This window comes from Rhipicephalus microplus, chromosome 9 (genome assembly GCF_043290135.1).
Source record: "Rhipicephalus microplus isolate Deutch F79 chromosome 9, USDA_Rmic, whole genome shotgun sequence".
Lineage (NCBI taxonomy): Eukaryota > Metazoa > Arthropoda > Arachnida > Ixodida > Ixodidae > Rhipicephalus > Rhipicephalus microplus.
Genome location: NC_134708.1, coordinates 1728089 through 1744376, shown reverse-complemented (window position 1 = coordinate 1744376; position 16288 = coordinate 1728089). Strand labels below are relative to the sequence as shown.

General features: G+C 44.2%; 1 protein-coding gene across 6 annotated transcripts in view; it reads right to left on the bottom strand.

Annotated features, from left to right (window-relative positions):
• LOC119185105 (EEF1A lysine methyltransferase 2) overlaps nt 1–16288 on the bottom strand; it is a 96715-nt gene that overhangs the window by 47048 nt on the left and 33379 nt on the right. For 5 of the 6 annotated variants that reach the window (XM_075872958.1, XM_075872954.1, XM_075872955.1 and 2 more), the window contains exons 4-5: nt 1997–2101; nt 1701–1773 (exon numbers count right to left, since the gene is read on the bottom strand). In XM_075872958.1, the coding sequence (XP_075729073.1) occupies nt 1701–1773; nt 1997–2101 (178 nt within the window). Of the gene's footprint in view, nt 1–1700; nt 1774–1996; nt 2102–2330; nt 8414–16288 lie in introns of those variants that run through there. The other variant, XM_075872959.1, reaches the window with a different exon arrangement.

Sequence of the window (16288 nt, the reverse complement as noted above, 5' to 3'; positions counted from 1 at the left end):
ACCTGTCACACTACCCCCCTCTAGCCACCATAACTGTACTGAGACACCATTTTGGCTAGAGAGAGATTAGAGCTAAAAATTGAACTAGACTCGAATTGAAGTTAGTTCCAGTTTCGCAGGATAGCCAGTTGCTGTGTGCATGTTTCTCGTTTAGGTGATTTTTGAGGGTTTGTTCATGTTTTGCCATTTTGTGTAATATTAAAATGGGTTTACCGTGTTACGACTCACTTCTCTCTCTCAATACAACCCTTCGCAAGCGCTCCCGAGATAAATTTGTGACAATAATTGGTGAGCCTACCAGGTGCTGTTCGTCATTCCACGCATCGCCTCGCCATTCACACACCCTGTTGAGGTGTGTGAATGGCGAGGCAATGCGTGAAGTTCTCAATGAAGCGTTGATAGTAAGTGCACAACCTTAAAAATTGTCGGACTGCCTTTTTGTCATATGGAACTGAAAAGTTTGCAACAACAGCCGTTTTTTTCATAGTCGGGCCGCACACCTTCACTACTAACAAGATGCCCCAGGAACAATAGCTCTACTAACAAGATGCCCCAGGAACAATAGCCAAAATGACATTTTTCCAGTTTAAGTGTTAGTTCAGCAGAACGTACAGGTTGAAATACTACGTGTAGTCACTTAATGTGGTCGTCAAATGTAGCAGCAAATACGATGACGTCATCCAAATAGACTAAGCAGGTCTGCCACTTGAGAGCTGGTAGTACGGTGTCCATCAGCCTCTGAAATGTTGCTGGTGCTAATCATAAGCCGAAAAACAACACCTTAAATTCATAAAGGCCGTTTGGTGTCATGAATGCCGTTTTTTCATGGTCTCTTTCGTCGACTCCTATTTGCCAATACCTGTTCTTTAAATCCATCGACGAGAAATAACGTGTATGTCATAGTCGACCGAGTGAATCATCTACATGTGGTAGCGGGTCGTCTTTTTTGTGGTTAGATTGAGCTTGCGGTAATCCACTCAGAAACATAAGGTGTCATCTTTTTTTCACTAATACAACCGGCGAAGCCCAAGGGCTATTTGACGGCTGAATAACATCATCTTGGAGCATCTGTCGCACTTGGTTTTCAATGGCTTCTCGTTTCTGCGGAGCTACCCGGTATGGGTTTTGCCTTATGGGTCTGGTCATGTCATCCGTTATAATTCTATGTTTTGTCAGTGACGTTTGACGAACTATAGTCGTCGAAGAGAAACAGTTCTAATACTGGTTGATAAGCTCCACGATGCTTTTCTTCTGACCAGGTAGTAAACTTGTGCAAACATCTTTGAACAGAGGTACGGGAGGCAGGTCAGTTGAATCCACCTGCAGAACAGTCAGGCCGTCTGCCACCTTGGCGAGCTTTACCACACACACGATTGCCGTACCTCTCTTAAGATACAGGGACTCGGTACTGAAGTTCATAATGAGGACATGTGTGTCCGCATTTTACGTTCCCGACGCCTCTTGCAATAGACAATTCATGGCTGCATAGCAGATGAAGATGCAAGACACTCGCACTATGAATAAAAAAAGAAAAAATTAGTTGCTCTGTTCTGTTTATATAAACATGCAATGATACACTCATTTTAGCACTACTTTGAAAAGCCTTCATTTGACTGTATTACCACATCAATTCCTACACGCTATGTGCACACACAATCCCATTAAATTCTTCACATACAGCAGCAGAAAAAAATACTAACCTTTGTCCAAAACGAAGTCGTATTTCCTTGAGAAACAGGGACATGGCAGTTCCTGTTCCAAAATGTCGCCCACCTTGAAACGTTACACAATAAAAGCTTAGCAAGATCTCAACGTTCAGGTGCTTCCCACATGTGCTCAATAAAACAATGAATGGTCACCAATACAGTTATGCTACATGGGCAAAGAAATATTCAGTTTACTGCTCAGCAAATTTTCATGAATATAATTATATATAGCAACGCTGCCCCACACATAGATTGCATCACTCAAAAATAGTAGAGTGAGGAAGCCTTACTTCAAAGAGGACAACAACAGCCTCCTTGGCTGCCAGTTTCCTTGCAAGAGTCACCGCATTCTCAATGAAGTCAACTCCTGTCAGATTGGTGAAGCCCTCCTTGGCCTGCAGTTTTGGGAGGCACATGTTAGCGGAAGATGCTTCTTTCGTACTAACATGCCAAGGAAAGTATCAAAGATGTTATTAGAAGTAATTGTAATGTAGATAAAGGTCGCAGGTTCGGCCCCTGCCCAAGGCAAGTTATCTTTTCGTCCACTTTGTTTTCTTCACATTTGCATTACAATGACTTCTAGTAACATCCCCTTGTTGCGACTCCGGGTCCCGCGGGTCTCAGTTTGGTAGTAGTAGTAGTAGTAGTAGTAGTACTTTATTTACAGTAGGCCGGATACAGAGCTCACTGCAGGGGCAAAGGGCTAAAGGCGTACAGCCTGACAAAGGCCCTTGTCCCTTCGCAGTCCGTGACAGTGCAAAGCTTAAACATCAGCACTGGCAAACAATATATTGTACACACACCTGCAATTGTACACACAAAATTCAAACATAAATAGCATAAGAAGTTTACATAACACATTTCAAGAATTAGAGGTCACTCTCGTAAAAATTCACAACTAAACGATATCAATAAAACAACTCAAAAACAGACTCAAAATGCATGCGGATACAGTGAAGTTTACAGCTATGTTACTAATAGGTTTGTTTATAGGTCGGAATATCATATAGGTTGTTTTTTTTGCATTCAAGCGCAGTTCATTTTGCCTTAACCAATTTGAAAGATTGCTTAGATAATTATTTACACTGACCTCAAGTGATATTAGATAGTCTGACGAAAAGAAAACATTCGTATCGTCAGCATACGTTATAAGTTCAGGAGAATGAGGTATATCGACAATATCATTTATATAGGCAAGGAACAATAATGGCCCCAGTATAGACCCTTGGGAAACTCCTTGGTTTAATTTCATTTTTGCAGAAATAGTGTTATTCAGTTGTACATATTGGTAACGATCTTCAAGGTAACTTTTAAACAGTTGTAATGCAACTCCACGCACCCCATAACTTGATAATTTATGAATCAATGATTTGAATTGTATGGAGTCAAATGCCTTTTGAAGATCGAGGAAGAGCCCAAGAGTATATTTTTTGTTTTCCATATTTTCGATTATCTTATCTTTGATATACAGTAGAGCTTGTTCTGTTGATTTATTTTTTTGAAAACCATACTGACTTTGTGTTATTATTTGATGCTTATCAAAAAAGGATGCAAGTCTATCAAAAATAACCCCTTCAAATATTTTTGATATTGTTGGAAGCACAGATATAGGTTGATAGTTTGCTAAAGTATTGATATCACCACCTTTATGTACTGCAGTGACTTTTGCCACTTTTAACTGCTCTGGAAATACACCGTTAGTGAGGGTGAGGTTGATAATATAGGCCAAGACATTAGATATCAATGGTGACACCATTTTTAACTCAACAGAACCTATCTCATCAATCCCTGATGCAACATTGTTTTTAAGTTTTCTGATTAATCTTTCTACTTCAACTGGATCTGTCGGTGCGAGAAAAATAGAATACGGCAAAGGAGACTTATCAGGAGTTGGAGCATTATCTCGCTTTTCATCCGTTAAAATAAAGGAACCCGCATTTATGAAATGTTCATTCATAACATTGGCCAACCTTTCACCACTGAAAATCTGACCATTAATTGTTAGGTCCTGTGTCCTATTACAATCCTTATTTGTATTCGTAAGCCCATTTTTTATTTCAAAGTACCTTACAGGCCCCATGAGGGGCATTGAGTAAGGGGGGCTATACATATATACAAATAAACTGGAAAAAAATATACAAGACAGACAATTGAGCAAGGGGGGAATACATATAGACACCTCAAAATGAAAAAAAAGTACAAAAGAAACAATTGAGTAAGGGGCGTAATACTTATATACATCTCAAACTAAAACAAATACAAAAGAAACAATTGGAAAATAATAAGTCAAACAAAAAGCACCAACATGTACAAAAGTTCAACATGTACAAAAGATACACGCATAGTAACCGTGGGCAAAACACTGTATTTCCTGCGCATGCAGCGGCCACAAGGCAGAATCCTCGCGCACATGAATGTGACAATCACAAAAATGAACCAATACGGACCAATGAATTATGATACGGCATCTACTTGCTGAGGCATGTGAAGTGGCTTGATAAGATATGACGGAATGTGTCAAAGTTTGTCTGGGATGCAATGTCGTCAGGCAAACTGTTCCACAGACGGATAGCACGTGGAATTGCGGAGTGATTGAACGCGTTTGTTGAGCCGTATACACGGGAATAGCTAAGATGATTGTGTAGTCTACGTGAAGTGAGATATGGTTTTTGCAGACCAGTAACAGTGATTCGGGAAGAATGGGTAATTTTATGAAAGAATGACAGCAGGGCAATGTCGCGACGAATGTTCAAGAGTGGGAGTGAAAGTTCCTGTTTGATTTGTGATATACTAGAATGCGGACTGTAGTTATTGGCAATGAAGCGGCTTGCTCTATTCTGGATTCTTTCCAATGAGTCAATTAAGTATTTTTGATGGGGAGACCAAATCGAACAGGCATATTCTAGTTGAGGGCGAACCAGTGTCAAGTAAGATAATTTGCGAATGCCTGATGGTGCAGCTTTCAAGTTACGTCTCAAGAAACCTAGTGATTTCGAGGCGCTGGCAGAGATTGCCGTAATGTGGTCGGACCAGGATAGATTAGGTGTCAGTATTACGCCTAAGTACCGATATTGTGTTGCAGTCGATAGAATGGAATGATTAATACTGTAAGAGAATTCGGATATGCTAGGTTTACGTGTGAACGACATTACTTTGCATTTTGAGACATTTAGTGTCATCAGCCATGCTCTACACCAACCATTAATTACGTCGAGGTCGTTTTGGAGTGACAGGTGATCTTCACTGTTCTTGATTGGACAGTAAATAATGCAGTCGTCAGCGAACACCCTGATGCAAGAAGAGACATGTTGCGGAAGATCATTGATGAATATGAGGAAAAGTAATGGCGCGAGTACACTGCCCTGTGGTACACCTGAAGAAACGTCAGATAGGGAAGAAGACATATTGTTAACTGTTGTGTATTGCTGACGATTCGATAGGAAATTGCGAAGCCATGATAATGTACGGGAGTCTAATTTCAGGGCGGAAAGTTTCGATATCAGGCGACAGTGTGCAACCCTGTCAAACGCCTTCGAATAGTCGAGGAACACGCAATCAGTTTGATAATTATTGTCCATATTTGCATGAAGCTCTGTGGTAAATTCAAACAACTGAGTCTCACACGAAAAGCCCTTTCTGAAACCATGCTGATTTTTGAAAAAGAAATGATTGGATTCCAGATGCCTGTAAATATGTGAAGCGATGATGTGTTCTAGAATTTTACAACAAATACACATAAGGGAAATAGGACGGTAATTTTCGCATGAGGTTTTATTTCCACTTTTGAATATTGGAATCATTTTCGCCAGCTTCCAGTCAGACGGTATCATGCCTGTTTCGAGAGACTGCCGGAATATATGAAGTAGTATTTTGCTTGTGACCGTTACCGTATTCTTTAGCACCTTTGAGTTGATTCCATCCACGCCGCATGAAGACGACAACTTAAGATTATTTATGGCTGTAATTACGCCTTCTAATTGAATATCTATTGGTTCCATAAATTGGTAATCGAACTCAGCTACGTTGGGTATGTTGGTACTGTTCTCTTTCGTGAAGACAGAAGTGAAAAAGGAATTAAATGCTGTTGGACACTGGCTAGCTGTGAGAGGGACGTTGTTGCAGTCATGCAATGAGATGTGTTGGTTTTCGCTGGAGGGGTTTATGACTTTCCAAAATTTAGCTGGGTTGTCTTTCAGTAGTGTGGGTAGATCATTAAAATAATACTTTTCCTTAGCCTTACTTAAAGCTGTGCAATATGCTTTTCTGCAGGTTTTATATTTAAGCCAAGAAGAAGAACTACCCGAGCACTTAGCATTATTGTAAAGCCGTTTTTTCTTATTCCGCATTCTCAGAAGCTTTTTATTGAACCATGGATTTGATTTACCATTGCTAATTTTAACCAGTGGAACATGCTTGTCAACTAACGTACACAAAACTTGCTTGAAAAGTAGCCAGTTCTCTTCTACGGATCTATTGTGGAAACAGGGCAGGAGAGTGTTTTCGGAAAATAACCTTAGCTTTGTGTTAATTGCTTGATAATCGCCTTTATTATAGTCCCGAATTTGTTTTGTATGTACACCGGCTACGGGAAAGAGTATGTTTATATCTACTTGGAGTAAATTATGGTCACTGAATCCGTCCAGGTAATCTGTATTACGTATTGTTTCCGGAGCGGTCGTGAGGATAAGATCAAGGGTGTTCGTACCACGTGTAGGTTTCAGAACAGTTTGAAAGAGGTTGAAGTCTAGAGTTAAGTTAAGAAATTCAGTTGACATGTGACAGGGCGATGACAGTGTGGCCCAATCAATGAGCGGAAAGTTGAAGTCGCCTAGTAAGTAAATGATATCGGCTTGGAAAATTTCAGAAGCGTTGTTTATACTGTCACGTAGCATATTAATGAAGGAAGAGTCCGAGTCCGGCGCACGATAGCAGCAACCTACGAGGATTTTGGAGGAAGGGACTGTACAAGCTACCCAAACTATTTCGAGGTCAGAATTAGTGTTGATAAAAAATGAAGTAATGGTTTTCCTTATGCCGACCAGAACACCGCCTCCTCTTTTACCAGTGCGATCACACCTGTAGATTTGACAAATGCTGGCTGAGGTGAATATTTCGTCGTCACTGATAGCAGGATTTAGCCAAGTTTCCGTGAATGCAATGATATCAGATTTACTGTCATCCAGAAAAGCAGATATCAAATCCTGCTTCGACATAATGCTGCGTGTGTTAGCGATTGACAGCGACAATGAGGTATTAGCATGTTTCGGTCGTTGATTCTGCACGCGCGTGCAACGCTGTAACTATCTGACAGATTCGATAACTGTGTTCGTCGCAGAGTCATAAATGTATGTCTTTGAAGCGATGCGTAGCTTGTCCACAGAGAGCTTATACGCACTTTTCTGCGTTTTCGCGAATTCAATCAGCTTCTTTCGGAACAGCCGAGTTTCCAGTGAAAAATCTTCTCGTATGGAAAATGCGGAACCTTTTAGTTTGTGTGCAGACGACAGGATTTGTTCTTTATCCTTAAAGAAGGCTAATTTCGCTATTATAGGTCTCCGCTTGTCTTCTGTATATTTGCCTATTCGGTGCACACGTTCAAATTGCCGTTCCGTCACAGTGATGCCTAATTTCTCTGAGCAGAAGTCCATTATTTTCTGCTCAGATTTTGCCCAGTATTCCTTAGGTTCATCGTCCAGTCCAAAGAAAAGAAGGTTAGAGCGCCGTAATCTATTTTCAGAGTTATTACACCGCGACGAAATTTCTGTCACTTGGCTTGATACTGTACGCAGTGCATTGGCACTTGCCTCGGTTACACCTGTGTTATGTGGTGACGTGGTAGTGCTTTCCAGGGCCGCGACTCTAGCCATAAGCAACTGAATTTCCTTGGTGGCTTCAATATGCTTCTCTTTCAGAGCTTTCAATTCGGCTAGTAAGGAATCCTGGCTTTCTTCAAGCTTCCGTATGGCGTCTAGAGCTTGAGAAAATGTGTCGGCTTCAGTTTTCGTCATAGGGCCCGGGTTAGATTCCACGTCACCGGCGAGAAGTAACAATAAAGAGCAGAAAGCGCGGCACTTCACAAAAGAAACATCTTTCATACGCTGTATCTTATCTATGAATTCGGGTGGCCACGACACCGCAACTAGGACATAATTACTAGTTCTGTAGCAAATGGCACCTTTCAGGTAACTAACCTGTAAGAGCAACCATCGTAAGCTTGGCATGCTTGGCGCGATGTCGTGCCCGAAAGTGGACGGCTCCTGGCTGGCTTATGAATCCCGCGCCGTCTGTGCCACCACCTGGTGCCGCGATTCCAGGTTGCCAGATGGGGTAGTTTGTTCCCACCGGAACTGGCGTGCGGTTTGCCGAAGCAGGCGGCAGCTGAAGAGGACAGCGGGCAAGTCACAATTCGGATGGAGATGTACGGAAGGCACCATCCACGAAATGGCAGCCTGTAAGAGCAACCATCGTAAGCTTGGCATGCTTGGCGCGATGTCGTGCCCGAAGTGGACGGCTCCTGTTTGGCTTATGAATCCCGCGCCGTCTGTGCCACCACCTGGTGCCACGATTCCAGGTTGCCAGATGGGGTAGTTTGTTCCCACCGGAACTGGCGTGCGGTTTGCCGAAGCAGGCGGCAGCTGAAGAGGGGCAGCGGGCAAGTCACCATTCGGATGGAGATGTACGGAAGGCACCATCCACGAAATGGCAGCCTGTAAGAGCAACTATCGTAAGCTTGGCATGCTTGGCGCGATGTCGTGTCAAGCATGCCATAGTTTATGGCATGCTTGACACGACACGATTTATGACCTCCCATAATTTCCTCTGGTCATTGTAAATGCTTTCAAATAATTTTTCATAGTAGTTCTGTTTAGCCTTCCGTATTTCTGAATTTAAGGTCATTGTAAATGCTTTCAAATAATTTTTCATAGTAGTTCTGTTTAGCCTTCCGTATTTCTGAATTTAAAACGTTTCTGTATTTCTTGTACTCAGCTAAGGCGTCTGTGTTCCGCAAACAGATAAAATCATGATACAATTTATTCTTTATTTTTATGCGCCGGTAAAGATCACGATTTATCCAAGGCTTTCTGCATTTCTTATTTCTGCCACGTGAGCGCTTCAGAAGTGGAAATGCTGCATCATAGCTAGCCCTTAACAACCTCATGAATGTGTTATAAGCATCATCAGGATTTTCTTGTCTATAAACAGTGTTCCAATCTATGTTCTGAACTAGCTGAAAAAAAATGTTCCAGAGTTTTGCTGTTTTTAATTCGGTGGAAAAATGTCTCTGTTTTCTGACCATTTTGAGAAGTAATTCGTGCAAGAAAGAAGATGGGCATATGATCACTTATGTCATACGCAAATACCCCGGATTTTATATTCTGTGAACTTAAATTTGAGGCGCATATATCAAGGAGCGTAGCACTTGTTGCTGAAATCCTAGTAGGTGAACGTATAAAATTTGTACTTCCATATGTAAGTAAGAGCGTTTCAAAATCTTTGGCATAAGGATCATTGGAACAGAGGTCAATGTTTATGTCACCCATGACTATGCAAGGAGAATTCCCGCGAACAGTTAATAACACAACATTCAGAAACTCAATAAATTTCTTTTTGTGGCCATGTGGTGGCCTATATACACCAATTACTATGAATGGGCCAACACACATTGTAATGCATTCAACATCATCGTTCATAACAGTATACTTATCAAGCAGTTCACTAGCGGGCCCCCGTCCAAGGACCCATCGTCGAACAAGTCAGATGAGGCACTCGTAAAAACGACAACAATTTATTTACATGGTTATTAACTGAGAATTAGAAAGGAGGTGATCAAGTGATCAGAACTGTACATGAGAGCTGTTGAACTATAGAACTGTAGAGCTTTTTGAATACACAAGAGTCTTCTGTTCATATAGCGCCGCGTTGCCATTGCTGGGCGCACTGTCCGCGGCTTCAGCCAATACGGCGCTCCATGGTCTAGGTGCTCCACCCACGAAGGAGGGGAAAAACACCACACAATGCATGTGGAGAGGGCACAGTCCACACGATGCCCAAATATGGTCACCAAAGCACTGCACCGACGTTTTCGCACACGTCACCAAGTTTCGCGCACGTCGGATGACTTTGGTTTCCAGGATTCTTCTGGAAGCTGGGTGAGGTTCTAAAAACCGGCTGCTAGTACACGTGTCAAATACACGTCACCAAGTTTCGCGCACGCTTGATGACATTAGCTTCCAAGATTCTTCTAGAAGCTGGGTGAGGTTCGAAAAACCGGCTGCCAGTACACGTGTCAAATTTGCCTGACTGTTTGGGTAGGACAATGTAGTGGTGGGCCCGCATATCATCAAAATATGCCACCCCATTCAGCCTATCCTAAGGAGAAAGGGGGAAGGAGGAGTGGTCGACTAATCCCTCGTCGTCGAGACGGGCTCCCGCAAGGGCTGCAGCACATAGCACATTATCCTTTTCTTCACCCCACATTCCATTCCTGGTTGTTTGCTAGAAGATGTGGCTTAGCTGCACATATCCCGGGGCTCCGCTTGACCTCGCAAGATGCAGCCACAACAAATTTGGCTTTAGCTTGCAGCCTGAACTGCAAATACCATGCTGGTTCCGAGATTTCCAGATCCTCGGTGACCTCGAAAATGGTCCAGCTGCCTCCTTGTCTGCCTCGAAAGCCTTGCTCGCAGCAAACACAATGGCCTTTCTTGAGTCGAGCTCACAATGGCCTCTCTTGGCTCGTGCGTTTTCTCTGCGCGAACCAGTCCCGAACCCCTCGTTCAGGTTTTGCCGAGAGGAAATGGATCCGTCTTGACGGCACACCCTTGCTTGGAATGCGTCGAAATATTTTCGTCCCGTTCACAAAGGCCGAAAAACTTTAATAATGGTGACGGTCGTATGGTGACGGTCATTGTAACACCCTATACTTACCTTGGCATGATGGTCTGTTAGATCTTCTTAATATACTAACTGACATGTGAAAGGCAGAGAAGAGAAAGAAAGGAAGACGAAGAGTCTTGGTAAGATCGCAGTGCGCTACCGCAAACGACCCTCGCTCACCTCTTGTAAATAAAACCATTTCATCGCAACTCGCTGTAACAGTTGTGGTGGACGAGCTGGTTAATTGACACCCGAAGCCGGAGGTTGAACCGCAAGTTTTTCAACGGAGCCGTCGCCTTGCCGGACTTCCACCGAATCCACCTGGGATGGACATGTCCCACAACCCAGACAAACATCGACCCCTCTCGACTACTGTGCCGACCAGTTCGGCTCCACAACTAAAAAATGCTCGTTCCTTCGCAGACAGACCAGATGAAGACGTCGATGCTTGGCTCATCCATTAGAAACGGGTGAGCGCCGCCAACAAATGGGATGCCAGTTCTCAGCTTTCATACGTCGCGTTCTTTCTGACAGATACTGCTTTAATGTGGTACGAGAATTGCAAAGAAACGCCAACGATATAGGACAGATTTGTTTTTGAAATTAAAGAGCATTTCCGCGAACCCACAACGAAAAAAAAGAGAGCAGAACAGATGCTAATTCAATGCGCGCAAGTGCCAGGCGAAACTTGCATGACCTACATTGAGGAAGTTATAAAGCTATGTAGGATCATTGACTCCGGATTGTCTGAGGAAGACAAAGTCAGGCACATTCTAAAAGGAATCGCCGAGGATGTTTACAGTTCCTTCATCGCGAAAGACACCCTGACATATGTCGCCGATGTCATTCACCATTGCCGAACTTTTGAGCAACTGAAGACCTGGCGCATCACGCCAAAGTTCGGCAGGCTAACCAATGTGACGACTATCACAGGTATAGAGAGCAACCAGCCGCTTGATCTTGCATCCACGATCTGGCAAATAGTACATGAAGAACTCGGCCTGTATGTACAAGTGGCACACCACCCAAGCACTCATCCCCCCTACCTGTCACCAGAGTTCGAGCGAAACGTTGCTTCATTCTCCTTGCACCGAGTGGTATTGAGGATTCTGCAGCCGCGCCTCAGTATTGGCCATGTTTCTACAATAGAGGCCCTGCCTACTACGCTCGATCACTACGAGGACAGCCGCTTTCTTATACTCGGGACTATGAGCCGGACTACGTCCCGCTGCGGCAAAGACAGCCCCAACCCTACTACCAAGATGACACTTACGACCAATGCAATGGATTCCAGAAACCCGTTATTCGTGTGACAACGAACTTCTTCGATGACAGCAACGGCTCAGGATTCGTTTCGATGAATATAGTATAAACCGCGACCCTCCCGTGTTCTACAAGTGATTTCACTTGGCACATCACTCGGTATTGCCGTTGACAACGCTGCTCGTCACGAAGGGCACCAGCCATGTCTTCGCCCCCAACACCCAGTGTTTTATATGATCTGCAGACGACTGACTTGTTTCCAAGGGACTGTTTTTCATACGAGACCAGGCGCAGCGATTCGCCAGCATTCAAGCGGAGTTTGGCACCACCATCCAACCGTTCTCCTTGCTCGCCGTCTCCTCTGCGTCGTTCTTCCTCTACGCTGCTGGCAAACTAGCACCTGCGGCCAATGGAGGTGAGGTCGCCAGACGGTCTTTTCAAGATATACCTCTGCCTATTGTTATGCTCAAAAACAAAGTGAATGTGTTGATTGATGGAATACTGAGGATGGCGTTAGTTGACACTGGGGCGACTGTGTCTGTGATGAGCCTCGCCTTCAGAAACTGCTTAGGTTGCAAAGTCATGTTTTCATGGAACAATACTATTACTTTTCCTGGTGTAGGCAGCGAGTGGGTTCATCCTCTTGGCGTAGGTGTAGTCAGTGTTTGATTAGCTGGAAAAGTATCTGTATCCGAATTTCCGGTTCTACCTCGTTGCTCGCACGATGTCATTCTTGGTATCGATTTTCTGGAGCAATGCAGTGCTTACGTGAACTGTGGTAGTGGAGAGATATCACTAAACAATTTGTTTCTTCCGTCACTTTCCGAAGGAGGCTACCGTGGCAAAGACAGGAACACACTTGGTGTGATTGATGAAGCGGTAGCACAATCTTAGTGCCTGACACCAGTTCAAGTCTCTTCCACAGCGGTTGATGTCGCTTGTGTTGACCTCGTAGTGGGGTCACTACGCAAGAACTGTTCTAAAAAGGACACACTTGCGCCCTGTTCTATTGTGTGCGTAACAAAAGGAGTAGCAACATTGTGGGCACTGAACTGTTCTGCCAAGCCGGTTGTGCTTCCTCGCGGGATAAAGGTAGTTCTCTTCGATGAAGCCTCACGCAGCTCAATAGCGGCACTAGTTACGGACCTAACCACCTCTTCCTCTCCTTGCAATATTCGCCATAATGAAGATCTAATGCTTGGTATAATCAGCAAGGCTCTCAGTACAACAGAACGGCAAGCGCTGGTACAGGTCCTTTCCCGGCATGTTGCTGCTTTCGACTTCAAACATAGAGATGCACCTCTTCAGTTACCCTTGTCCCACGCTCGTCACAGAATAGACACCAGCTCTGCACACCCCATCCGCCAAAAGCCCTACCGAGTGTCAGCCTCTGAGCGCAAAGTTATCGCCGAATAAGTAAAGGACATGCTGAACAAGGGTGTCGTGCAAGAGTCGTCCAGCCCGTGGGCAGCCCTGGTAATTCTTGTCAGGAAAAAGGATGGCTCCTGGAGATTCTGCATAGATTACAGGCGCCTAAGCACTGTGACGAAGAAAGATGCATATCCCTTACTGTGGATTGATGACGTCATAGATTGCTTGCATGCCGCCTCCTATTTTTCAACGCTTGATTTGCGGCCAGGTTATTGGCAAATACCTATGGATCCCAGCGACAAAGAAAAGACTGCTTTCGTAACTCCGGATGGCTTATTTGAACTTAATGTCATGCCTTTTAGCCTTTGTAATGCTCCAGCCACCTTTGAAAGATTTATGGACACAGTATTACGTGGTCTAAAATGGGAGATATGCATGTGCTACCTTGACGATGTTGTGATCTTTGGCCGTACGTTTGAGGAACATAACAACCGTCTGTCTTGTTCTCGACTGCATCGAAAAAGCTGGGCTGGTTCTGAATTCTAAAAAATGACGCTTTGGCGAACGTCAAACCCTCGTGCTGGGACAAGTATGGCGTCGGACCCGATCCTCGCAAGATAGAAGCAGTGAGCTCTTTTAAATTACCGCAGTCCGCACGAGAACTTCGCTCATTTGTCCGCCTATGCTCATATTTGCATCGTTTTGTTCCACAATTTGCAGAGATCATGTACCTGCTGACAAGCATCTTGCGACAATATGCGACCTTCAACTGGACACCAGGGTGTGATGCCGCATTCTCCCAACTCAAGTTTGTACTAACGTCAGCACCACTGTTGCGTCACTTCGATCCATCTTGCCCGACTGAGGTCCACACTGACGCCAATGGTACCGGCGTAGGAGCGGTGCTTTTACAACGTCACAATGGCGCAGAGCATGTCATGGCATGTGCCAGCCGTTGCATGAGCAAATCTGAACGCAATTACACGGTTACAAAACAGGAATGTCTGGCAGCTGTTTTCGCCGTACAGACAATTCGTTGTCATCTTTAGGAAAGACCATTTAAGATAATTACCGATCATCATTCGTTATGCTGGCTGGTCTGTTTGCATGATCCCTCTGGCAGCCTCGCACGTTGGGCGCTGCAACTTCAGGAATACGACCTTACGATGTCGTACAAGAGTGGCTGTCGTCAAGCTGACGCAGACTGCCTCTCCGGGATTTTTCTTGCGACTGCTGACTGTGATGCTGAGAATTTCCACGACTGCCTTGCATCGTTACAAGCACAATGCCCGACGCGACTGACTTCCAGAGAAAACAACGCAACGATCTTAATCTGGATCCTCTTCTTGCCGCTGCCCGTACCTCCCAACACTGTGGTCGCTTTACGGTTCAAGAAAAGTTGCTCTATAAGACTAACTACTCCAGACCTGGAACACGTTTTCCGTTTGTTGTCCCTGAGAGCCTTCGCTCCAATGTTCTATGTGCTATGCATAACGATGCGACATCCGGTCATTTCGGCTTCATACGAATGCTTCACCGCATGCAACAACACTTTTACTGGCCCAAGATGTGCGAAACAATGAAGCCTTACGTTGCTAACTGCGAGACGTGCTAATATCACGAGCGGCCGGCCACCGCAACACCAGGTCCCCTTCAGCCATTAACACCACCCAGCACACCTTTTGAACAAGTAGAATTGACATTCTGGGTCCATTTCCATTATCTAACAACAAGAACCATTAGATAATCGTCTGCATGGATCATCTTACACGGCACGCCGAAACCGCAGCCATTCCCTCTTTTACCACTCTTTCGTGGCCGTCTTCTTGCTCTACTCCCTGGTTCTCGCCATGGCTTACTGCATGTTATTATCAGCGACGTGTCCGCCAGTTCACCGCTGATGCCGTTGAATAATTACAATGCATGTGCTTGACACAGTTACGTCATTCCGAACCGTATTATCCGCAGACGAATGGCCTTGTTTATTGGACAAACAGAACTTTGACGAACATGCTAGCCATGTGCGTTTCCTCCAATGACAAGAACTGGGATGACGTGCTTCCTTTTACATAGGCGTACAACACGGCGAAATATGACACAACAAACTTTAGCCTATTTTATTTGTTGTACGCCAAGTTGCCACTAAGCCCTCTGGACACTTTCTTACCGTTCCTTCTACACAATGACAATTCTGTATCGAACACCTTGTGCTTCGCGGAAGAAGCCCATCGAATCGCTCGTCTTCAGACTCTGGCCTCTCGGAACGATACGACGACCATCACGACGGCAATGCAAGCGTGGATTGTGTCAAAAGCTTCTGTCACAATATTGAGGCCCATTTGTAATTTTGGAGCATCACAGCCAGCTCTCCTACGTAATAGCTCGTCTTTTGTCCAATGGTCGATGATCGAGCAGAACGCAGCTCACTCATATTGCTCGCCTAAAACTTTTATACCCTCCTTGTGCATCATAACTCGCCCTACAAACTTCATCTGCTTGCGGGGGAATGTAACAGACATGTGAAAGGCAGAGAAGAGAAAGAGAAGAAGAGTCTTGACAAGATCACAGTGCACTATCATGAACGACTATCGCTCACCTCTAGTAAATAAAACTATTTCATTGCAACTTGCGGTAACAATATGATGTCTAGAAAATGAGCCTCTATGTACACTTCTTTTCGGCATTCTTTCGTACAATACACAAGAACCTTCTAATTAGCTTGTAATTGCTTTGAAAGTCACAGTCAAATAAGACACACCTTCTGACCTGTCGGCGATTCTATGCTGTGTAGCAATGATAACGTACTAAATACAGTGAACGATGTGCAGACATATGAGGATGCTGGAGTCTGTAGCGACATCAGTGGCTTAAAATTTAGACTCGAAGAGAGATTAAGGAGAATGAAAAACAGATGACAAGAAAAAGCATTCTGGTATTTGCATGGGAAGAGCGTTGACTCAAAGATAAAAAAAAAAGCATGGTTGATTCCTCTATCGTAGGAATCGATAAACACGAAAGCAAAACAGCTCCTTACAGAAGTAGTTTAATGTTTACTGTACATTGATATAAGA